The sequence below is a fragment of the Carcharodon carcharias genome, chromosome 19 (genome assembly GCF_017639515.1).
Source record: "Carcharodon carcharias isolate sCarCar2 chromosome 19, sCarCar2.pri, whole genome shotgun sequence".
NCBI classification, from domain to species: Eukaryota; Metazoa; Chordata; class Chondrichthyes; order Lamniformes; family Lamnidae; genus Carcharodon; species Carcharodon carcharias.
In genome coordinates, this window is record NC_054485.1 from 92,141,244 (window position 1) to 92,165,945 (window position 24,702).

The 24,702-nt window shown below is 56.0% G+C and overlaps 1 protein-coding gene across 4 annotated transcripts in view; it reads right to left on the minus strand.

The window, feature by feature from the left end:
- The window catches only part of LOC121291856 (phostensin-like), a 38,323-nt gene extending 14,657 nt beyond the window's left edge, over positions 1–23,666 (minus strand). The window contains exons 1-3 of one of the 4 annotated variants that reach the window (XM_041213459.1): positions 20,958–23,666; positions 11,758–11,820; positions 547–769 (exon numbers count right to left, since the gene is read on the minus strand). In XM_041213459.1, the coding sequence (XP_041069393.1) occupies positions 547–769; positions 11,758–11,820; positions 20,958–23,264 (2,593 nt within the window). In that variant the 5' untranslated portion in view covers positions 23,265–23,666. Of the gene's footprint in view, positions 1–546; positions 770–11,707; positions 11,821–17,133; positions 17,303–20,957 lie in introns of those variants that run through there. The other 3 variants (XM_041213461.1, XM_041213460.1, XM_041213462.1) reach the window with 3 other exon arrangements.
- Between the last annotated feature and the right edge of the window lie 1,036 nt (positions 23,667–24,702).

Consider the following 24,702-nt stretch of genomic DNA (forward strand, 5'->3'; position numbering starts at 1 on the left):
GACTAAGTGACGCTGAGCCATGTAAGATGTCAGGGGTGGACTTTCCTGCAGGCTGGTTTGAATTTAGGCAGCTCTATCCTCGTCAGCATGGGATTCACGCCCATTGTCCCCCTCCCTCATTTCCCTCACATTCCCACTCCCCAACTCCACTCCACACCACCTAGATCCCCACCCCCACACCCTCTCACCCAGACCCCTGTATGAACCCGCAACCCTCCACACCCCAAACTCCCACCTCCACCTCCATTCCCCCCTCACCCAGATCTCCGCATGCACCCACCCCTCACCCACACCACCGCCCTGCCAGAGCCCCCACTCCCTGAGCCACAGACCCCACCACACCACACCATCACCCCCCTCTGCATCAACACCCCACCAAACCCCCCATGGACCCACTCCTCCCGCCCGCACTCTCACTCCCCAACAAGCACCCCCACTCCCACCCCCGCCCCCAACAATCCCTACCCCTCCCCCACGACCAAACTCCCACACAAGTTCAGTTAGAGCCAAGTTCAGCTTCTCCTGACTGAAATGCAGAAGACCTACCAACAATAAGTGGTTTCCTCCGGATCGCTGTGCTAACCGTAGATGTTTTGTCTACACCGAGGCGACGGACCAGGACCTTCTCTTCCACCTCCTCCTCCTCATCAGGCTCTCGGGCCTGGGCCGGCTCCTCATCCTTGTCTGGGCCTAGCTCAGCCAGTAGCGTTAGCTCTGACGGGTACTCGAATGTAGACTCCAGCTCACAGTCATTAAAGGAGATCTTCAACTGAAAGTCAGGAAAGGAACACAACCACATAAGGAAGGAGACATGTCACAAGCCCAGACCAGACTGCCCCAGACTGTCCCCAGTCAGTCCCCAGCCCCAGACTGTCCCCAGTCTTTCCCCAGCTCAGACTGTCCCCAACCCAGACAGTGCCCAGACTGTCCCTAAACAGTCGCCAGAATTCCCCAGCCCAGACTCTCTCCAGACTGCCCCCAGCTCAGACAGTGCCTAGACTGACCCAAGCACAGCCTGCCCTAAGCCCAGCCTGACCCCAGACTGTCCCCAGCTCAGACTGACCCCAGCCCAAACTGTCCCAAGCCCAGACTATCCCCAGCCTGTCCCCAGCTCAGGCTTCCCCCATCTCAGACTACCCCAAGCTCTGGCTGCCCCCAGCTCAGACTATCCCGAGACTGCCCCAAGCCCAGAAAGTCCCCAGACCATCCCTAGCTCAGTTGTCCCCAGCCCAGACTGTCCCCAGGTCAGACTGCCCCAGTCCAGATTGTCCCCCAGCCCAGACTGTCCCCAGTCCACACTGTCCCTAGTCCAGACTGTCCCAGGCTGCCTCTAGACCAGACTGTCCCCAACTGAGGCTGTTCCAACCGAGACAGTCCCCAGACAGTTCCCAGCCCTGACTGTCCCCAGAACAGGCTGTCCCCAGACTAGACTGTCCACAGATTAGACTGCTCCGGCCCATCCCCAGTCTGTCTCCAGCCAGTCCCCTATCCATCTGCAGCCAGTCCCGTCCACCCGTAGCCAGTCTCCAGTCTGTCTGCCTCCAGCCAGTCCGTCCCCAGTCTGCCTCCAGCCAGTCCGTCCCCAGTCTGCCTCCAGCCAGTCCGTCCCCAGTCTGCCTCCAGCCAGTCCGTCCCCAGTCTGCCTCCAGCCACTCCGTCCCCAGTCTGCCTCCAGCCAGTCCGTCCCCAGTCTGCCTCCAGCCAGTCCGTCCCCAGTCTGCCTCCAACCAGTCCGTCCCCAGTCTGTCTCCAGCCAGTCCGACCCCAGTCTGCCTCCAGCCAGTCTGTCCCCAGTCTGCCTCCAGCCAGTCCAGCCCCAGTCTGTCTGCAGCCAGTCTGTCCCCAGCCGGTCAGTCCCCAGTCTATCCGCAGCCGGCCCATCCCCAGTCTGTCCGCAGCCAGTCAGTCCCCAGTCTGTCCACAGCCAGTCTGCCTCCAGCCGGTCCGTCCCCAGTCTGCCTCCAGCCAATCCATCCCCAGTCTGCCCGCAGCCAGTCCATCCCCAGTCTGTCCGCAGCCAGTCCGTCCCCAGTCTGTCTCCAGCCAGTCCGTCCCCAGTCTGTCTGCAGCCAGTCCGTCCCCAGTCTGTCCGCAGCCAGTCCATCCCCAGTCTGTCCGCAGCCGGTCCGTCCCCAGTCTGCCTCCAGCCAGTCTGTTCCCAGCCTGTCCGCAGCCAGTCCATCCCCAGTCTGTCCGCAGCCAGTCCGTCCCCAGTCTGTCTCCAGCCAGTCCATCCCCAGTCTATCCGCAGCCAGTCCGTCCCAGTCTGTCCGCAGCCAGTCCGTCCCCAGTCTGTCTGCAGCCAGTCCGTCCCCAGTCTGCCTGCAGCCGGTCCATCCCCAGTCTGTCAGCAGCCAGTCCGTCCCCAGTCTGTCCGCAGCCAGTCCGTCCCCAGTCTGTTTGCAGCCAGTCCATCCCCAGTCTGTTTGCAGCCAGTCCGTCCCCAGTCTGTCCGCAGCCAGTCCGTCCCCAGTCTGCCTCCAGCCAGTCCGTCCCCAGTCTGTCCGCAGCAAGTCCGTCCCCAGTCTGCCTCCAGCCAGTCCGTCCCCAGTCTGCCTCCAGCCAGTCCGTCCCCAGTCTGCCTCCAGCCAGTCCGTCCCCAGTCTGCCTCCAGCCAGTCCATCCCCAGTCTGCCTCCAGCCAGTCCATCTCCAGTCTGTCCGCAGCCAGTCCGTCCCCAGTCTGCCTCCAGCCAGTCCGTCCCCAGTCTGCCTCCAGCCAGTCCGTCCCCAGTCTGCCTCCAGCCAGTCCGTCTCCAGTCTGTCCGCAGCCAGTCCGTCCCCAGTCTGTCCGCAGCCAGTCCGTCCCCAGTCTGTCCGCAGCCAGTCCGTCCCCAGTCTGTCTGCAGCCAGTCCGTCCCCAGTCTGTCTGCAGCCAGTCCGTCCCCAGTCTGTCTCCAGCCAGTCCGTCCCCAGTCTGTCTGCAGCCAGTCCGTCCCCAGTCTGTCTGCAGCCAGTCCGTCCCCAGTCTGTCTCCAGCCAGTCCATCCCCAGTCTGTCCGCAGCCGGTCCGTCCCCAGTCTGCCTCCAGCCAGTCTGTTCCCAGTCTATCCGCAGCCAGTCCGTCCCAGTCTGCCCGCAGCCGGTCCGTCCCCAGTCTGCCTCCAGCCAGTCCGTCCCCAGTCTGCCTCCAGCCAGTCCGTCCCCAGTCTGCCTCCAGCCAGTCCATCCCCAGTCTGTCCGCAGCCGGTCCGTCCCCAGTCTGTCTCCAGCCAGTCCGTCCCCAGTCTGTCCGCAGCCAGTCCATCCCCAGTCTGCCTCCAGCCAGTCCATCCCCAGTCTGTCCGCAGCCGGTCCGTCCCCAGTCTGTCTCCAGCCAGTCCGTCCCCAGTCTGTCCGCAGCCAGTCCATCCCCAGTCTGCCTCCAGCCAGACCATCCCCAGTCTGTCCGCAGCCAGTCCGTCCCCAGTCTGCCTCCAGCCAGTCCATCCCCAGTCTGTCCGCAGCCGGTCCGTCCCCAGTCTGCCTCCAGCCAGTCCGTCCCCAGTCTGCCTCCAGCCAGTCCGTCCCCAGTCTGCCTCCAGCCAGTCCATCCCCAGTCTGTCCAAAGCCGGTCCGTCCCCAGTCTGCCTCCAGCCAGTCCATCCCCAGTCTGTCTCCAGCCAGTCCGTCCCCAGTCTGTCTGCAGCCAGTCCATCCCCAGTCTGCCTCCAGCCGGTCCGTCCCCAGTCTGTCCACAGCCAGTCCGTCCCCAGTCTGTCCGCAGCCAGTCCATCCCCAGTCTGTCCGCAGCCAGTCCGTCTCCAGTCTGTCCACAGCCAGTCCGTCCCCAGTCTGTCTCCAGCCAGTCCATCCCCAGTCTATCCGCAGCCAGTCCGTCCCCAGTCTGCCCCCAGCCAGTCCGTCCCCAGTCTACCTCCAGCCAGTCCGTCCCCAGTCTGCCTCCAGCCAGTCCATCCCCAGTCTGCCTCCAGCCGGTCCGTCCCCAGTCTGCCTCCAGCCAGTCCATCCCCAGTCTGTCTCCAGCCAGTCCGTCCCCAGTGTGTGCGCAGCCAGTCCATCCCCAGTCTGCCTCCAGCTGGTCCGTCCCCAGTCTGTCCGCAGCCAGTCCGTCCCCAGTCTGTCCGCAGCCGGTCCGTCCCCAGTCTATCCGCAGCCAGTCTGGCCCCAGTCTGTCCGCAGCCGGTCCGTCCCCAGTCTATCCGCAGCCAGTCCGTCCCCAGTCTGTCTCCAGCCAGTCCGTCCCCAGTCTGTGCGCAGCCAGTCCATCCCCAGTCTGCCTCCAGCCAGTCCGTCCCCAGTCTGTCTGCAGCCAGTCCGTCCCCAGTCTGTCTGCAGCCAGTCCGTCCCCAGTCTGTCTCCAGCCAGTCCATCCCCAGTCTGTCCGCAGCCGGTCCGTCCCCAGTCTGCCTCCAGCCAGTCCATCCCCAGTCTGTCCGCAGCCAGTCCATCCCCAGTCTGTCCGCAGCCAGTCCGTCCCCAGTCTGTCTCCAGCCAGTCCATCCCCAGTCTATCCGCAGCCAGTCCGTCCCAGTCTGTCCGCAGCCAGTCCGTCCCCAGTCTGTCTGCAGCCAGTCCGTCCCCAGTCTGCCTGCAGCCGGTCCATCCCCAGTCTGTCCGCAGCCAGTCCGTCCCCAGTCTGTCCGCAGCCAGTCCGTCCCCAGTCTGTTTGCAGCCAGTCCGTCCCCAGTCTGTTTGCAGCCAGTCCGTCCCCAGTCTGTCCGCAGCCAGTCCGTCCCCAGTCTGCCTCCAGCCAGTCCGTCCCCAGTCTGTCCGCAGCAAGTCCGTCCCCAGTCTGCCTCCAGCCAGTCCGTCCCCAGTCTGCCTCCAGCCAGTCCGTCCCCAGTCTGCCTCCAGCCAGTCCGTCCCCAGTCTGCCTCCAGCCAGTCCATCCCCAGTCTGCCTCCAGCCAGTCCATCCCCAGTCTGCCTCCAGCCAGTCCGTCTCCAGTCTGTCCGCAGCCAGTCCGTCCCCAGTCTGCCTCCAGCCAGTCCGTCCCCAGTCTGCCTCCAGCCAGTCCGTCCCCAGTCTGCCTCCAGCCAGTCCGTCTCCAGTCTGTCCGCAGCCAGTCCGTCCCCAGTCTGTCCGCAGCCAGTCCGTCCCCAGTCTGTCCGCAGCCAGTCCGTCCCCAGTCTGTCTGCAGCCAGTCCGTCCCCAGTCTGTCTGCAGCCAGTCCGTCCCCAGTCTGTCTCCAGCCAGTCCGTCCCCAGTCTGTCTGCAGCCAGTCCGTCCCCAGTCTGTCTGCAGCCAGTCCGTCCCCAGTCTGTCTCCAGCCAGTCCATCCCCAGTCTGTCCGCAGCCGGTCCGTCCCCAGTCTGCCTCCAGCCAGTCTGTTCCCAGCCTGTCCGCAGCCAGTCCATCCCCAGTCTGTCCGCAGCCAGTCCGTCCCCAGTCTGTCTCCAGCCAGTCCATCCCCAGTCTATCCGCAGCCAGTCCGTCCCAGTCTGCCCGCAGCCGGTCCGTCCCCAGTCTGCCTCCAGCCAGTCCGTCCCCAGTCTGCCTCCAGCCAGTCCGTCCCCAGTCTGTCCGCAGCCAGTCCGTCCCCAGTCTGCCTCCAGCCAGTCCATCCCCAGTCTGTCCGCAGCCGGTCCGTCCCCAGTCTGTCTCCAGCCAGTCCGTCCCCAGTCTGTCCGCAGCCAGTCCATCCCCAGTCTGCCTCCAGCCAGTCCATCCCCAGTCTGTCCGCAGCCGGTCCGTCCCCAGTCTGCCTCCAGCCAGTCCGTCCCCAGTCTGCCTCCAGCCAGTCCGTCCCCAGTCTGCCTCCAGCCAGTCCATCCCCAGTCTGTCCAAAGCCGGTCCGTCCCCAGTCTGCCTCCAGCCAGTCCATCCCCAGTCTGTCTCCAGCCAGTCCGTCCCCAGTCTGTCTGCAGCCAGTCCATCCCCAGTCTGCCTCCAGCCGGTCCGTCCCCAGTCTGTCCACAGCCAGTCCGTCCCCAGTCTGTCCGCAGCCAGTCCATCCCCAGTCTGTCCGCAGCCAGTCCGTCTCCAGTCTGTCCACAGCCAGTCCGTCCCCAGTCTGTCCGCAGCCAGTCCGTCCCCAGTCTGTCTCCAGCCAGTCCATCCCCAGTCTGTCCGCAGCCGGTCCGTCCCCAGTCTGCCTCCAGCCAGTCCATCCCCAGTCTGTCCGCAGCCAGTCCATACCCAGTCTGTCCGCAGCCAGTCCGTCCCCAGTCTGTCTCCAGCCAGTCCATCCCCAGTCTATCCGCAGCCAGTCCGTCCCAGTCTGTCCGCAGCCAGTCCGTCCCCAGTCTGTCTGCAGCCAGTCCATCCCCAGTCTGCCTGCAGCCGGTCCATCCCCAGTCTGTCCGCAGCCAGTCCGTCCCCAGTCTGTCCGCAGCCAGTCCGTCCCCAGTCTGTTTGCAGCCAGTCCGTCCCCAGTCTGTTTGCAGCCAGTCCGTCCCCAGTCTGTCCGCAGCCAGTCCGTCCCCAGTCTGCCTCCAGCCAGTCCGTCCCCAGTCTGTCCGCAGCAAGTCCGTCCCCAGTCTGCCTCCAGCCAGTCCGTCCCCAGTCTGCCTCCAGCCAGTCCGTCCCCAGTCTGCCTCCAGCCAGTCCGTCCCCAGTCTGCCTCCAGCCAGTCCATCCCCAGTCTGCCTCCAGCCAGTCCATCCCCAGTCTGCCTCCAGCCAGTCCGTCTCCAGTCTGTCCGCAGCCAGTCCGTCCCCAGTCTGCCTCCAGCCAGTCCGTCCCCAGTCTGCCTCCAGCCAGTCCGTCCCCAGTCTGCCTCCAGCCAGTCCGTCTCCAGTCTGTCCGCAGCCAGTCCGTCCCCAGTCTGTCCGCAGCCAGTCCGTCCCCAGTCTGTCCGCAGCCAGTCCGTCCCCAGTCTGTCTGCAGCCAGTCCGTCCCCAGTCTGTCTGCAGCCAGTCCGTCCCCAGTCTGTCTCCAGCCAGTCCGTCCCCAGTCTGTCTGCAGCCAGTCCGTCCCCAGTCTGTCTGCAGCCAGTCCGTCCCCAGTCTGTCTCCAGCCAGTCCATCCCCAGTCTGTCCGCAGCCGGTCCGTCCCCAGTCTGCCTCCAGCCAGTCTGTTCCCAGCCTGTCCGCAGCCAGTCCATCCCCAGTCTGTCCGCAGCCAGTCCGTCCCCAGTCTGTCTCCAGCCAGTCCATCCCCAGTCTATCCGCAGCCAGTCCGTCCCAGTCTGCCCGCAGCCGGTCCGTCCCCAGTCTGCCTCCAGCCAGTCCGTCCCCAGTCTGCCTCCAGCCAGTCCGTCCCCAGTCTGTCCGCAGCCAGTCCGTCCCCAGTCTGCCTCCAGCCAGTCCATCCCCAGTCTGTCCGCAGCCGGTCCGTCCCCAGTCTGTCTCCAGCCAGTCCGTCCCCAGTCTGTCCGCAGCCAGTCCATCCCCAGTCTGCCTCCAGCCAGTCCATCCCCAGTCTGTCCGCAGCCGGTCCGTCCCCAGTCTGTCTCCAGCCAGTCCGTCCCCAGTCTGTCCGCAGCCAGTCCATCCCCAGTCTGCCTCCAGCCAGTCCATCCCCAGTCTGTCCGCAGCCAGTCCGTCCCCAGTCTGCCACCAGCCAGTCCATCCCCAGTCTGTCCGCAGCCGGTCCGTCCCCAGTCTGCCTCCAGCCAGTCCGTCCCCAGTCTGCCTCCAGCCAGTCCGTCCCCAGTCTGCCTCCAGCCAGTCCATCCCCAGTCTGTCCAAAGCCGGTCCGTCCCCAGTCTGCCTCCAGCCAGTCCATCCCCAGTCTGTCTCCAGCCAGTCCGTCCCCAGTCTGTCTGCAGCCAGTCCATTCCCAGTCTGCCTCCAGCCGGTCCGTCCCCAGTCTGTCCACAGCCAGTCCGTCCCCAGTCTGTCCGCAGCCAGTCCATCCCCAGTCTGTCCGCAGCCAGTCCGTCTCCAGTCTGTCCACAGCCAGTCCGTCCCCAGTCTGTCTCCAGCCAGTCCATCCCCAGTCTATCCGCAGCCAGTCCGTCCCCAGTCTGCCCCCAGCCAGTCCGTCCCCAGTCTACCTCCAGCCAGTCCGTCCCCAGTCTGCCTCCAGCCAGTCCATCCCCAGTCTGCCTCCAGCCGGTCCGTCCCCAGTCTGCCTCCAGCCAGTCCATCCCCAGTCTGTCTCCAGCCAGTCCGTCCCCAGTCTGTGCGCAGCCAGTCCATCCCCAGTCTGCCTCCAGCTGGTCCGTCCCCAGTCTGTCCGCAGCCAGTCCGTCCCCAGTCTGTCCGCAGCCGGTCCGTCCCCAGTCTATCCGCAGCCAGTCTGGCCCCAGTCTGTCCGCAGCCGGTCCGTCCCCAGTCTGTCTCCAGCCAGTCCGTCCCCAGTCTGTCTCCAGCCAGTCCGTCCCCAGTCTGTGCGCAGCCAGTCCATCCCCAGTCTGCCTCCAGCCAGTCCGTCCCCAGTCTGTCCGCAGCCAGTCTGCCTCCAGCCTGTCTGTCTGCAGCCAGTCCCCAGCCAGAACAGAATGTCCTCGCACTGTCCCCAGCAACATCAACTTGCGTTTATTTAACATCTTGAACACAAAGCACTTCACAGAAACATTATAAATCAAAATTTAAAACCAAGTCATATTAGGGCAGATGATTGTAATGCATAGCATATAAGGCACAGAAACACGCCATTGGCCCAACCATGCTGGTGTTAATGCTCTGCTCTAGTCTCCTCCCACCTTTCCTCATCTAAATCTACCTGGTAACCGTCTATTCCATCTCCCTCATATGCTTGTCTAGCTTCCTCTTACACGCGTCAGTACTATTCACTTCAACCACCCCCTGTGGTAGCGAGTTCCACATTCTCACTACTCGTTGGGTAAAGAAGTTTCTTCTGAACTCCCTATTGGATTTCTTGCTGACTATCTTATATTGATGGCCTCTGGTTACACTCTGCCTCACAAGAGGAAATGCGCACTCTTGATCCACTCTATCAAAGCCTTTCATAGATTTCCATTAGGTCACTGCTCAGCCATTTTTTTCCCAAGAGAAAAGAGATCCAGCCCATCAATCCTTTCCTGATGCATAACCCAATCATTTCTGGTCTGGCATCATCTTTGCAAACCTTCTCTGCACTCTCTCCAGGGCCTCTATATCCTTTTTATAATATGGTTACCAGAACTGCACACAATGCTCTAAGTGTGATCTAACCGAGGTCTGATACAGGGTAACTCCCCTACTTTTCAATTCTCTCCCTCTAGAAATAAAGCCTAGAGCTTGGTTTGCTTTTTATGGCCTCAGTAACCTGCGGAGCAACTTTTAATAATGGGTGTATTTGTATTCCAAGGTTCCTTTCTCTATCCACCCCGCCTAGACTCGCACCTTTCAAGGAATGACCAAGGAGGTGGGTGAGAAGAAGCATCTTAAGGGGGAAAGCAAAGTAGAGACATGGAGAAGTTTAGGGAGGGAATTCCAGAACTTAGGGCCTGGGCAGTAGCCAATGGTGGAGTGATTAAAACTGGAGATGCTTAGGATGCTGGAATCTGAGGAGTGCAGAGACCTCATCAAGTTGTGGGGCTGGAGGAGGTTACAGAGATAGGAAGGGGTGAGGCCATGGGGGGGATTTGAAAACGAGGATCAGAATTTTAAAATTGAGGCATTGCTTAACTGGGAGCCAATGTAGTTCAGCGAGCACTGGAGTGATGGGTGACTGAAACTCAGTGTGAGTTTGTACACAGGCAGCAAAGCTTTAGATGACCTCAAGTTTACGAAGGATGGAAGGTAGCGGGCCGGCCAAGAGCGCATTGGAATAGTCAGGTCTAGAGGGTTGACCACACCATCTTCCTCCAATGCCTCTCTATTTTGTCCAGCTGGGTGGGACTACTGTCATCTGGTTCCACTCTTGTCTATCTAGTCATAACCAGAGAGTCGCTTGCAATGCTCCAGCATGAATGAGGGTTCAGCAGCAAATGAACTGAGACAGGGGCAGACACGGGCAGAGTTTACGAAGGTGTAAACAGACTGTCTTAGTGATGGTATTTAAACGTGGTCGGAAGCTCATCTCAGGGTCAAATCTGGCACCAAGGTGCCAAGCAGCTTGGTTCAGTAGTTGCCAGGGAGAGGGATGGAGCCAGTAGCAAGGGAACAGAGTTTGTTCTGGGCTGAAGACGACAATTTTAATTGGAGGAAAACTTCTGCTCAGAGCTGGGTGCCGAATAAGCAGTCTGACAACTTTGAGGTGTGGAGGGGTCGAGAGAGGTGGCGGTGAGAGAGAGCTGAATTTCGTCAGCATGCAATGTGGCAACTGACATTGTGTTTTCAGATGATGGTGCTGAGGAGCAGAATGTAGCTGAGAAATAGGAGAGAGGCAAACATAGATCTTTGAGGGACACCAGAGATAATAGTGCTGGAGCATTGCAAGCGACTCTCTGGTTACGACTAGATAGACAAGAGTGGAACCAGATGACAGTAGTCCCACCCAGCTGGACAAAATAGAGAGGCACTGGAGGAAGATGGTGTGGTCAACCACGTTAGAGACTGCAGACAGGTCAAGAAGGACCAGGAGGGAAAGTTTACTTTAATCATAATCGCAATGGATGTCGTTTGTGACTTTGATAAGAGCTGCTTCAGTATTGTGGCAGAGCAGAAACCTGATTGGAGGGATTCAAACATGGAGCTCCAGGAAAGATGAGCACAGATTTTGGAGGCGACATCATGTTTGAGGACATTGGAGAGGAAAGAGATGTTGGTGATGGGGAGGTAGTTTGCAAGGACAGTGGATCAAAGGTTTTTTTTTAAAGAAGAGGGTTGATGACGACTGTCTCTTCTCGAGGTGGAGACCAGAACTAGGGGTCACAGTTTAAGAACAAGAGGTCTCTCTTTTAAGGAAGAGGAGAAATTTTTTCTCCCAAAGGGTCATTAGTCTGTGGAATTCTCTTCCCCAGAAAGCAGTGTTGAATTCATTCAAGGCTGAGTTAGACAGATTTTTGATAGACAAGGGAGTCAAGGGTTATGGGGGCAGACAGCAAAGTGGAGTTGAGGCTACAACCAGGTCAGCCATGATCTTATCAAATGGTGGAGCAGGCTCAAAGGGCCAAATGGCCTACTTCTGCTCCTAAGTCCTATGCTCCTATGTTTGGAAGGTGATTGGGACAGTACCTGAAGAGAAAGAGAACCATTAATAATATCAGCTAACATGAGGGCCAGGAAGCTTAGTGGTAATAGGGTTGAGGGAGCAATAGGGGAGGTCTCATGGACAAGGTGAGCTTGGACTGGTGTGAAGAAAGATGGAAGTGAAACTAGAGAGTGATGAAACACAGATGGTAACCAGTCCAGACTGTCCCCAGACAATCCCGGCACAGACAGTACACAGTCAAGACTGTCCTCAGACATTCCCTAAGCAGAGGGTAACCAGTCCAGACTGTCCCCAGACAATCCCTGCACAGACAGTACACAGTCTAGATTGTCCCCAGACACTCCCTACACAGATGGTACCCAGTCCAGACTATCCCCAGCCCTGCACAGATAGTACCCAGCCACACACATAGCAACAATACCTAATCAATTTGCAGCCAGTGTGGAAGAGAAAATTATGCCTGGCATGTAACAGGCAGCAAATGTGAATCACCTGAAGTTAGAAGAACCTTGGGGTCCTTAGAGAGAATGATGGAGAATTTCAACGTGCTAACAAGTCCAATAAATTGGTGCTTGTAGAGGAGCCCCTCAACACTGCCCAATGTTCATTTACATTAACCCCAAAGGGGAAGGTGGGACTAAGGCTTCTGTAAGTGGTGGCAAATCCACAATGCCAGTCCCTTATAGAAGGGTAGCCCATTGAAAAGCTACCCCAGAGGTTTGAACTGTGAAGGGGTGAAGTACTGGTGGTTACAGCTTTGATACATGGGTGGTAAGTACCGAACTTGTCTGCGTTGCCTACATTCCAGGGAGGAAGACGTTTAACATACACTTTGGCAGGATCTCTTCTCGTGTTGCAATGAAGATTTCAATAAGTCACACTGGAGTTCCTGCTGCAAATGAAGCAATCATTTGTTCATCAGGAAAAACCTGCCTGGGTGTTGTTGAACAGGTATGCAACCAGGAAAACAGCATGTATTAATGGGATAAAAGCAAAATACTGCGGATGCTGGAAATCTGAAACAAAAACAAAAATAGCTGGAAAAACTCAGCAGGTCTGACAGCATCTGCAGAGAGGAATACAGTTGACATGGGCTGAAACCTTTTAACTCATTTCGATCCCTTCTCCCCACCCCACCCCACACTAGGGCCATCTGCCACTAGCTTGTCCTGCTTGCTACCTTTAATGTCCCCATTAGCACATTCCTTAGATAATATCACCACCGTCAACACCCCTTTGTCCTTTTGTCTATGACATCACTTCTTTGCCTCCACCTATCACTGGCCCCCTTTCCAGCTCTACCTGTCCCACCCCCCTCTACCAGCTTATATTTCACCTCTTTTCTCCATTTCCTTAGTTCTGATGATGAGTCATACAGGCTTGAAATATCAACTGTATTAATGGGAGACCCTTTCATCTTAGAGATTACAGCACAGAAATAGACCTTTCAGCCCAACTGATCATGCTGTTGTTTATTTTCCATCCAAGTCTCCTCCCAGCTCACTTCATCCCACTCCATCAACATATCCTTCTTATAACTAACTCATGCCTAAATACAGCAACACCACTTAGCTCAACCACTCCTTGTGGTAGCAAATTCCACACCGCTCACTAACTCTGTGGGTGAAGTTGTTTCTCCCGAATTCCCTGCTGGATTCATTAGTGACCATCTTATATTGATGGCCCCTGGTTTTGAACTCACCCATAAATGGAAACATCTTCACTACACCCATCCTATCAATAATCTTAGGGACCTCTTTGAACTCACTCAGTCTTCCCTTTCCTAGAGAAAAGAGCCCCAGCCTGTTCAGTCCTTCCCAACAGTTGTGACTTCTCAGTTCCAGCATCATCCTTTCACATAGGAACATAAGAAAAGAAATAGGAGCAGGAGTAGGCCATTCAGCCCCTCAAGTCAACTCCACCATTCAGTAAGGCCATGGCCTTAACTCCACTTTTCTGCCTGCCCTCCATAATCCTTGACTCCCCGGTAGAGGAAAAATCTGTCTACCTCAGCCTTGAATATATTCAATGACCCAGCCTCCACTGCTCTCTGGGCTAGAGAATTCTAAAGATTCACCACCCACTGAGAGAAAGAATTCCTCCTCTTTGTCTCTGGCTTAAATGGGAGACCCCTTCTTTTGAAACTGTGACCTAGATCTAGATTCCCCAATATAAGAAACATCCTCTCGGCATCCACCCAGTCAAGCCCTCTCAGAATCTTATATGTTTCAATAAGATCACCTCTCGTTCTTTTAAACTCCAATGTGTACAGGCCAAACCTGCTCAACTTTTCCTCACAAGACAACCCCTTCATCCCAGGAATCAGCCTAATGAACCTACTCTGACCTGCTTCCAATGCAAGTATATCTCTTCAGTGAGGAGACCAAAACTGTACACGGTACTCTAGGTAGGATCATTGGAAAACAGTAGGAGCAGGAGAAGGCCAATCGGCCCATCAAGCCTGCTCTGCCATTCAATTAGATCATGGCTGATCATCTACCTCAATGCCACTTTCCCACACCATCTTCATCCCCTTGATGCTATTAGTATCCAGAAATCTATCGATTTCTCTCTTGAACCTGCTCAATGATCGAACTGCCACAGCCCCCTAAGGTGGAGAATTCCAAAGATTTGCCACCCTCTGAGTGAAGAAATTCCTCCTCATCTCAGTCTCAGAATAAGGGCCAGGCCATTTAAGACTGTGTTCCCTAGTTTGAGACTCACCAGCCAGGGGAAACATCCTACCTTCATCTGCCCTGTCACTCCCTGTTAGGATTTTGTAAGCTTTAATGAGATCACCTCTCATCCTTCAAAACTCTAGAGAACACAGGCCCAGTTTTCTCAATCTCCCCTCATAGGACATTCCAGCCATCCCTGGGATTAGTCTGGTGAACCTTTGTTACACTCTCTCTATGGCAAGCATATCCTTCCTTAGATAAAGAGATCAAAACTGTACACAACACTCCAGGTGTGTCTCACCAAGCTCTATACAATTGCAGCAATACATCCTTACTCCTGTACTCAAAGCTTCTCACGATGAAGGCCAACTTACCATTAGCCTTCCTAATTGCTTGCTGCATCTACATGCTAACTGTTAGTGACTCACGAACGAGGACACCTAGGTCCATTTGGACATCACCACTTCCCAACCTCTGTTTAAGAAATACTCTGCATTTCTGTTTTTTCTACCAAAGTGGATAACTTCACATTTATTCATATGACATTCCACCTGCCCATGTTCTTGCCCTTTCACTTAGCCTGCCCAAGTCCTGTTTATTCCTTCTGTCTGTTTATGTCTGTTAGAGCGTAGATTTCACCAATGCCCCCTATAGTTGTGAAACTCCATTACTCAATTCTTCTGTAAATATATTTACTTTTTGTAATATGGTGACTAACACTGTGCACAACAGTCCGTGAAGGGCCTTGTCCCATAATGCGAGACCTCATCGGGATTGGAAATTGGAAGATGGAGGGGGGAGTGATACGGAGGGGACTATACAATTGATTAAACAGAAGTGCTCAAAATTATGAGCGGTTTTGATAGCGTAGACAGGGAAACCATTTTCACTGCCATGAAGGTTGGTAACCAGAGGACACAGATTTAAGATAATTGGCTTAAAATTCATGGGGGAGGTAAGGAGAATTGTTTTTTCTTCATGCAGTGAGTTGTGACGATCTGGAATGATGGTGAAAACAGATTCAATAATAACTTGCAAAAGGCTGAGCTGCAATTTTCACAAGTTGAACAATGAAGCGTGCAAACAGTCCACTGACTTGTGACGATTTGCAACTCACAGGGTATTACTTCCTTGCCACAAGTTGCTGGGTGATTCGTAAAAATGAACAGCGGTCAATCCCACTGTTATTTTGGCAGCAGAATCTGGCCCATTGTTTCCACACCAGCACCGTTCATACAGTAAAACATCCCAAGGTCCTTCATTCTTATGACAATTTAACACCATGCCGCATAAAGAGCCTTTAGGTCAGGTGACCTAAAAGCTTGGTCAAAGAGAGAGGTTTTAAGGAGTGTCGTAAAGGAGGAAAGTGAGGCAGAGAGGTGTGGGGAGAGAATTCCAGAGCTTGGGGCCCAGGCAACTGAAGGCACAACTTCTAATGGTGGAGCAAGTAAAATTGTGAGTGCTCAAAGAGGGCAGGATTAGCTGAACATTGAGCACACTTATCGGGGCGGGTTGTGGGGCTGGAGGAGGATACAGGGATTGGGGAGTGGAGGGCGAAGCTGTGGAAGAAATTTGAAAATAAGCTGTGGAATCGACACATCACCCCCATGCCGGACTGCACCAGAGTGACAGCCTAGACCAGGAGCTCTTAGGCGTGGGTATTGCAAGAACATGGGCAAACTGGGCCTACAAAATGTGTGGAGCCTGTTAAGAGGATGGAACAACTGAGGGAGGTGAGGTGCTGCAAAGTGTTGAGGCCTTTGGAATGAAGGAGTTCGAGTAGGAGCCTGAATGATGCTTCTTCATTTTCAACACAGTAAGGTCAACATGATGACTGCATCACCAGGCCAAGATTCTCGCTCACAAGCCAGGGCAATGACAAAATTAAAAGTTGCATTCCTATCTTCCAGCTCATTACCAAATTCAGAAATGCCAAACATCAGTGTTGCAACCCATGCACCATCTTGTCAGTGTTTCACAATGCTGCTTTTGTTTTCTTAAGTTTACATTGAATCACAAAATGATACAGCACAGAAGGAGGCCATTTGGCCCACCGAGCCTGTGCTGGCTCTTTGAAACAGCAATCGAATAAGTCCCACTCTGTCCTTGGCTCTTTCCCCAGAGCCCTGCATCTTTTTATTTGCACTTCAAGTATTTATCCAATTCCCTCGGGGAAGCTAGTAGTGAACCTGCGTTTGCCACCCTTTCAGAGAGTGCACTCCAGATTAGAATAGCTCACTGCGTGAGAACAATTTCACAAGTTTTCTCCTCTAGATTTTTTTGTTTTTTGCCTATTACCTTAAACCTGTGTCCCCTGATTACTGGCCCTCCTGCCAAAGGTAACAGTTCCCCCTGAATGACTCCAGTAAAACCACTCGCGATTTTGAGCACCTCTATTAAATTGCCCCTTTACTCCAAGAACAACCCCAGCTTCTCCAGTCTCTCTGCCTCAGTGAAGTCCGTCTTCCCTGTTCTCATTCTGGTAAACCTCCTAACTTGCACTGATACAAAAGAACCCTGTTCAGGGCTGTTTCTGAGCAGTCACCTTTCTGGGGATCAGTTTTTTTCTTGCGGGGGTGGTGGGGGGGTGGGGGGGGGGGTGCGCGGTGGTGAACCATGGAACGTTTTCCAATTTTTCTTTCTCAGTCAGTCTCTTGATTGATGTTAACTCGCACGCAAACTAAAATGACTGCTGTTCCCAAAGGAAATCTCCTTCCCTCAGTCACTTCCCGAGATTCCACCTCTGGTGCAGTTAATCACGCGGATTACAGTAGAGAGTAACTGTGGCCGGTTTAAATCCCCAACTTGCCTCCACTTGAAGACCGAGGGGTGCCCTGTATCCGACCAAACTAGGATTTGGAAAAGGGGACGGGCACTTGCAACTGGGGTGAGGCGCTGAGGACAGCCAATAGTGGGAGGGGGAATTACAAGGGGTGAACGCAGAAGGTCACACGAGAAGCATATTGGTCAAGGTTAACATCAGGCTAAATGGTCAGCCGTGGCTCAGTGGGTAGCACTCACACCTCGGAGTTAGAAGATTGTGGGTTCAATTCCCAGCCTTGAGGCTTAAGCACCTGATCTAGGGTGATGGTACTGTTGCACAGTCAGAAGCGCTGTCTATCGGTTGAGGCTTTAAAACAAGGCCCCGTGCACATTCCAAGGACCCCGTGTTGAAGGAGGCAGTGAAGCTTGGGGCAGCTGCTGCAAAGGCTCCATGTGAAAAGGACACTGTCTAATTCTCTCCTGCCAAATTTACATGGAGGAGCATGTAAAGAGAATGTTTGACATGAAATATGAATGTACATTGTAACCTGTAATGGCAGGTCTAACAAGGCACCTCATGTACAGTATTGAAAGAGACGGAACTGTGTTGCACTTTATGTAAGGTCAAATTTGAACTGTTATGTAAAGTACTTTAAAAAAAATTTGTGAATAAGGTATAATTTTGGAAAAGTGAAGTAAACAATGCCATTTTGAAGCAGAGCAAGGGAGTTCTCCCTGAGTGTCCTGGCTCTAACAACATCACAGAAGCAGATATATCAGGTTCTTGCTGTTTGTGGGTTCGTGGTGTTTGCAAATTGGCTGTGGCATTTCCTCTACATCAAGAGTACCTCTTTGGCTGTACAGCACTTCAGAATGTCATGAAAGGCACTACAAGAGTGCAAATTCTCTCTTTAATTTATGTTTTATCGTCTTCTGCAAAATACAAAAACAATTCTTGTATCATCACAAACACTCTTGGCATTAAATTGCCTGAAAAACACCACACAGCTCGGGATTGGATGGGTCGGGGTGGGGGGGGGGGGGGGTGACTCTCAGCTCACTCTCCAATAGGGCTTATCATCTAATGTTAACACTAGACGGCACTCAGTGGAAAAATAAGAATGAAGGAGGCCATTCAGCCCCTCAAGCCCTCACAGTTGATCTGTATCTTAACTTTGTTTACCTGCCTTAACCCCATACCCATTGATACATTTGCAGAAACTAAAATCTATCAATCTCAATGGTCAAAGCTCCAACTGGCCCCCAGAATCCACAACATTTTGGGGGAGAGAGTTTCAGATTTCCACTAACCTTTGCGCTTCCTGATTTTGTCCGTGAATGACCTGGCTCTCATTCAAAGATTATGTTCCCCCTCACTTTTAATTCTCTCCCCCCTCCAACATCAATGGAAATAGTTTCCCCATGTCTAACCTATTGGACGCTTTTAACATTTTAAACACCTCGATCAGATCCCCCTTCAGTCTGCTATACTTAAGGGAATACTGGCCAAGTATACGTGAAAGGCTTCATAATTGAATTCTCTCTGTTCCTGGCTCATTCAGGTGAACTGACATAATGTCGCTAAGATGCTTCTCCATATCTTTATCATCTCCAGGCTTAATTGCGCCAATGCTCCACCATTCATCAACTCAACGTGCCCCGAAATGCATTAAGTTGAAAATCCTCGGGCTTGTCTTGGAATCGAGACGAGGCTGCCCTCTGCCAATTGTTCCTGCCTCCCACAGCCCGCCAGCTCTTTCCCTCCTGCGGGTCCTTCTTTTCCCTTTATCCCACTAATCCCTGGCGGCCCTTCCTTCAGCCAGGGCCCTGCCGCCTGGAGCACCATCACCAATTCTGCGAATCCCCTTCCTGGCGGTCAGGCCCCCACGCTGACTTGCAACTATGGGCTGCATTTTATGGTAGCAAATTGGGTGGCTTGCCCCAACTCCCCCCAACATCCCCACACCCCACCCCTACCGCAATTACGTAAAATATGGTGTAACGACATTGGGGTCAGCAATCCGAAGTCACCCCACCAGTCTTTGACAATAAGGGTGCCAAAACCAAAAGATTTGAGATACCAAATGAACAAGGTATTGAGCTGGCTAAAAAGCCAATCGACTGCAATTTTTGGTTGCCCGCTATATTGTTCGCTCATCGCACGGTAAAAACTGTGGGAGTGAGCTACGCAACTTATGAAGAGACGGCACAAGGGCAGATGAAGGGGCCTGCAGATGGGACCATGGCTGTGTGGAGCAGCAGAGTTTGCATTTGGTTGTTGGCAGACTTTATTTGTTCAGTTTGTTTTTTATATATATAGGCTGACATAACAATTAAGGAGAGAGTGTGAGAAAGGTGGGGGGGGCCCCTCTAAATTGGCGGCCAGAACTGACTTCCAGTTCACAGCCCTAACCCCCCTCCCACTGGGTGGCCCCACCCTAGAGACCCCGATTGGGCACGTGGCCCCCACTTCACAAAGCTAACTGGCCGGCACTCCTGCTGGCTGGCCAATGCACCATTCTTCTGAAACGCTAGAACAGCTTGTTTGGGGGGGGGGGGCGGGCAGGAGCAAGCGGACCACATACTTCCTATTCCGCCTCCCTCACCCTGTCCGGAAACCGCAAAATACAGGCCTATATCGCCGTTCCTTCAGTGTCACTGGCTCAAAATCTGAGACCTGCCTCCCTAACAGCACTGTGGGTGTACCTACATCAGACGGACTGCAGCGGTTCAAGAAGACAGCTCACCACTACCAGCTCAAGGGCAATTAGGCATGGGCACTAGATGGTGGCTTTGCTAGCAACACCTACATCCTATGAACGAATTAAAAAAAACGCGTTGTCCTCTCACTACTTCTCTCTGTTAAAAGTTCCCTCAACTCTAATTCTTTGCTCCAATCACAGAATCACACAGCGCAGAAGAGGCCATTCGGCCCATCGAGTATGCACCAACACCGTAAGAAACACCTGACCTACCTACCTAATCCCATTTACCAGCGCTCAGCCCATAGCCTTGAATGTTGTGATGGGCCAAGTGCTCATCCAGTTACTTGTTAAAGGATGTGAGGTAACCTGTCTCCACCACCCTCCCAGGCAGCATGTTCCAGACCATCATCACCCTCTGAGTAAAAAAGTTTTTCCTCACATCCCCCTTAAACCTCCTGCCCTTCACCTTGAACTTGTGTCCCCTCATGACTGGCCCTTCAACTAAGGGGAACAGCTGCTCCCTATCCACCCTGTCCATGCCCCTCATAATCTGGTACACCTTGATCAGGTTGCCCCTCAGTCTTCTCTGCTCCAACGAAAACAACCCAAACTCCCTCCCCCTGCTCTGTATTTCAGTTTCTCTTCATACTCCTCAGCAAAGACCCGCTATAAACACAGGTTGCTGATGACTATAACTAGAACATTCCACTCTAGGGACTGTAGAATACAATGTAAACCCTCATTTGCCAATCCCCAAAGCGTCTATAGGCTGGAGCATAAACACATATCACTGCCCTCCACAATCACATCTATAGGCAACAGTGTAAACAATAGCTGTCACGCCCACAGCAAGGTTATTGGAACTGTCGTGTAATTTGTATAAGCATAACAGAAAAGTAGATGGTATTATCTATCTCTCGCAGTCTTACTTTAGGTTTATTGCACTGCAGAGTTACAAAGGCACAAAGAGGCAGTGCCCCACCATGTGTCTTCAAATGAACTAGATGTGTCTATAATATATGGAGCTGTGCCGAGGAATGCAGCAGCGCATAACTATCTGATTACAACAGACACATGAACAACTCCAGTGGCAGAGACTAGCCAGCTGTTAGCAGGAAAATGAGTGTTGAGAATATGGTAGAGCCACATTCATTCACTGAGAGAGAGATAGAGAGAAGTGGCCAGAGGGAGAGGGGGAGAAAAACAGAGAGACATAGAGAGAGAGAGAAGAGTGAGCAGAGACAGAGATTTGGAAGGGGTGAGAGGGAGATAAGGAAAAACACAGTAAACTTGCATTCATGTAGCATCTTTCACATCCTCAGGGCATCCCCAAGCAAATCATAACCAGTTAACAGAATCCCTCTGAAGCGCAGCTACTGTTGGCAAACACGACAGTCACTTTGCACAAAGATAATCCCACAAGGGGAAAGCAGGAAGTGAATGGAGTAAAAGGCAGGATGAAAGAGAGGGGAGATGGGTACACACAGAAAGGAAAGAAAGACAGACGGACAGAGGGAGAGTGGTGTACATGCACGCATACACGCATGTACACGCAGACTATGCACACATACGTTGACATACACTTGAGCACGCACACACATGCATACTCTCAGACATACACATGCACACAGACACATACACGTACACACACACGTGTATACACAGACACACGAGCACACAGATGAGAGAGGCAGGGAAGGGAAAGACAGGCTTTCAGTTGATGGAACATTGGAGGTTAACAATGTCATCCCTAATGATGCCTCTCTGAGCTGGAGAAACTTCACTGCCTGAACCCATTTGATGCCTTCAATGACAGTATGGCCACCTATCCCCCCACCCTACACACGGCCTCCGACAGCCTGGTTCCCTGGTGCATCTCTTACCTTTCCCCGGCTGCCACCCGTCTTGACCAGGCACGACCTCTGTAGGCTCAGGTAGCCGCCAATCACCTGGATCTCCTCAACCGTCGGGTACCGCTTCTTCGTCGGAGCCCCAGGCACGGCAGTGGGCTGCGTTCCCGCTGACGGGGCCACACCGTTCTCTGCCGTCACCGCACTCGTGGGCAGGGTCTTGTTGGCCGCCATCTTGCGGGGGTTGATGGTTATTGTCTTGCCCGATTTCCGTTGCGGGCCTGGCCGACCGGCCCTGGTGGTGGTTGCCGGTGGGCTTTCACTTCCCGCTGACGGGCCTTCTCTCGACCCTGCTTGAGCCCAGGTTGCTTTCCACACCTGCCCATCGGAGGCCTCTGTCTCGGGGCTGCTTTGCTGCGCTAGGGGTTCACTGTTACTGGGGGTGGGGGTGGCCTGACCTGCCCCCTCCGATCGGCTGAATAGACTGCCACTGGCTCTGACACTGTAGGCCGGAAGCCTCACTTCCTCTGGGCTGGCTGCTGGAGCCCGGGCTGGGCCCACAGAGGGAGGCTTGACGCCGTACAGCCTGCTCATGCTGGGCTCCCCCTCGGCTTCCTCCCCAGCGGCGGGCGGCTCCTGCCGAAACTCTGGGAGCAGTGGCCTCTCCGGGCCTAGTTCAGCCTCCTGGTCTCGGGAGCCATTGTCTGTGCCTCTCTGGTCGGGTGCAGCAGAAAGGCAGGAAGCGGCAGCAGCAGCAGCTGCAACAGTAAAACAGACCGAGGCCTGCTCGCCACAGGAAGAGGAAGCCGTGCTGACAGGCTGCGGTTTTGGAACGCTGATGCTGCTGGCTGCTGAGTTGCCAGGTCCGGAGGAGACAAGGGCCTCGACCTCTTGCTCGGGTGGAGCGTCCTGCCTGCAGCGGGGAATGGTGGCAAAGGATTTCTTGGGGTGGGCCCTCGGTTCGGTCGCAGCTCGGGCCTCCGCTGGGACTGGCTTGGTTTCCACGGCGTCGTCGAGGCTGGCAGGGGCCGGAGGCCTCCACTTCTGGCTGGGGTCGGCCCTCGGCGGCTGTTCACCGGCCGGGGTGTCTTCGGTGTTCGCCACCTGCCGCTCCTGGGGCCCTGCCCTGGCAGGCTCGGCAGCGGGCACAGCGGGCAGGCGGTCGGCAGCGTGGCCGGCCTCACCCCGGTCCTGGTGCCGGCGCGGCGCGGCTTGATCGCGGGCCTCTGGGGTCCCCCGACCGGGCCCGGCTGCATCCTCGACGGGGAGTCCGGCCGTCCGCTGATCGGGCTGCCCCCCCTCGGCGGGGCGGTGAGGGGAATCCGCCCGCTTGGCCCCTGGCACCCCAGCCTCCGCGAACCGGGCTTCGAAGCGGCTGCGGAAGGCAGCTACCGTGTGCGGCAGCGCCGGGCAGGGCCCCTCCTCCGCCGACGCGCTGCACCGACGGGTGGCCACCGGGGCCGGGGAGGGCGAGCGGTCCAGGGGCCTACGCCCCAGGCGGGGGGCCGTAACCCCGCTGCTCCGGCTCCTGGTGCCGCTGTGGGACGGGCGCTCGATGATGTTCTCGGTGCTGCGCGAACGGGTGGGGCGCGGGTGTGCTCCGGCGCCTCCCCTCTGGCCGAACTTGAAGAGCAGCCGGCTGACCCTCCCCCGCCCAGAGGTCGCCGCCACCTCCTCCTCCTCCTCCTCGCCCTCCTCCTCCTCGTCCTCCTCCTCCTCCCGGCCTCTCTCGAAGGTGTTCAGGTCCTCCACACTCCTGCTCAAGGAGGATTTGATGTGAAGCTGATTTGCCCCTGGCTTACTGGACAGTCCATTCAGAGCCTCCTGCTCCCCCTGGCTGTCTAGGCGGGCAGGGACGGACTCGACGATGGTGATGTTGTCCACCCGGATGGTCTTCGCCCCGGTAACCTGGTTGAACAGCTCGGCCAATTGGCGGCCGCGAGGGGCCTGTTCCAGCTCAGGGGCCTCCTTCCTCTGTTTCTCTCGCTGGATGAAGTGGTTCTGGTGCAGGGGGCCGATGTTCTCCCGCAGGACCGCGTCCTCCTGCGCCTTGGCGTCGCAGGCCTCAGGCTCCAGGCCGGAGGGCCGCTCCATCCCTTCAGCCTCCGCGCTGCCACCAGGGCCGGCCTGGACGCTGGGCCTGGCCTGGGCCTCGGCCGGGCTTTCGGACTGCGAGGAACCCGAGCACAGCCTGGCCCGCCTCCTCTCGATGATCTCCCTCTTCCAGGCCGGCATCCTGGCCAGTCTCTCCAGCTCTTCCTGCTCTTTGCGCCTGCCCTCTTCCTCGTCCCTCCGCTTCCTCTCCAGGAGTTGAACCTTCCACTGGGGCAGAGCCGCCATTCTGAAACCCGCCACTGGCCAGGCCCGGTTGTGGACGGAGTGTAAATGGGAGGCCCCTAGACCCAAACCCACCTCAGCCACCCCAACTACCACGGCCCCCTCACGTCAGTCCCTCACTGGAAATCAATGGAGTCTCTAAGACAAAAGCCTTCAGATATCTCCACAAGGCACAATCCCAGACCTAGGTACCCAAACCCCTGTGCCAATATTTTCACACCTATTCCCAAACTCCAAGTTCCTCGCCCTGCCACATTACAAACACCAAGACCCTCACGCCCGGCCCCGGACACTCAGACCCTCAATCCCAGTCTCGGACACTCAGACCCTCACACCCAGTCTCGGACACTCAGACCCTCACACCCAGACCCTCACACCCAGTCTCGGACACTCAGACCCTCATGCCCAGCCCTGGACACTCAGACCCTCACTCCCAGACCCTCACACCCAGTCTCGGACACTCAGACCCTCACTCCCAGACCCTCACACCCAGTCTCGGACACTCAGACCCTCACTCCCAGACCCTCACACCCAGTCTCGGACACTCAGACCCTCACTCCCAGACCCTCACACCCAGTCTCGGACACTCAGACGCTCACACCCAGTCTCGGACACTCAGACCCTCACACCCAGTCTCGGACACTCAGACCCTCACACCCAGTCTCGGACACTCAGACCCTAACACCCAGCCCCGGACGCACAGACCCTCACACCCAGCCCCGGACACTCAGACCCTCACACCCAGTCTCAGACACTCAGACCCTCACTCCCAGACCCTCACACCCAGTCTCGGACACTCAGACCCTCACACCCAGCCCCGGACGCTCAGACCCTCACACCCAGTCTCGGACACTCAGACCCTCACTCCCAGACCCTCACACCCAGTCTCGGACACTCAGACCCTCACACCCAGTCTCGGACACTCAGACCCTCACACCCGGCCCCGGACGCTCGGACCCTCACACCCGGCCCCGGACGCTCGGACACTCACACCCGGCCCCGGACGCTCGGACACTCACACCCGGCTCCGGATGCTCGGACACTCACACCCGGCCCCGGACGCTTGGACACTCACACCCGGCTCCGGACGCTCGGACACTCACACCCAGCCCCGGACGCTCAGACCCTCACACCCAGTCTTGGACACTCAGACCCTCACACCCAGTCTCGGCCACTCAGACCCTCACACCCAGTCTCGGACACTCAGACCCTCACACCCAGCCCCGGACACTCGGACCCTCACACCCAGTCTCGGACGCTCGGACCCTCACTCCCAGACCCTCACACCCAGGACCAGATGCCCTGACCTCTCACTCAGCTCCATCCCCACACTCACCGACCTCATGATCTGACACACACGCACACATTCTTTAGATTCGTTCAGGTCCCCATCCGTCTCTGGACGAATTCCCCCTTCCGGACCCCGGGGTAAATCCTTCCT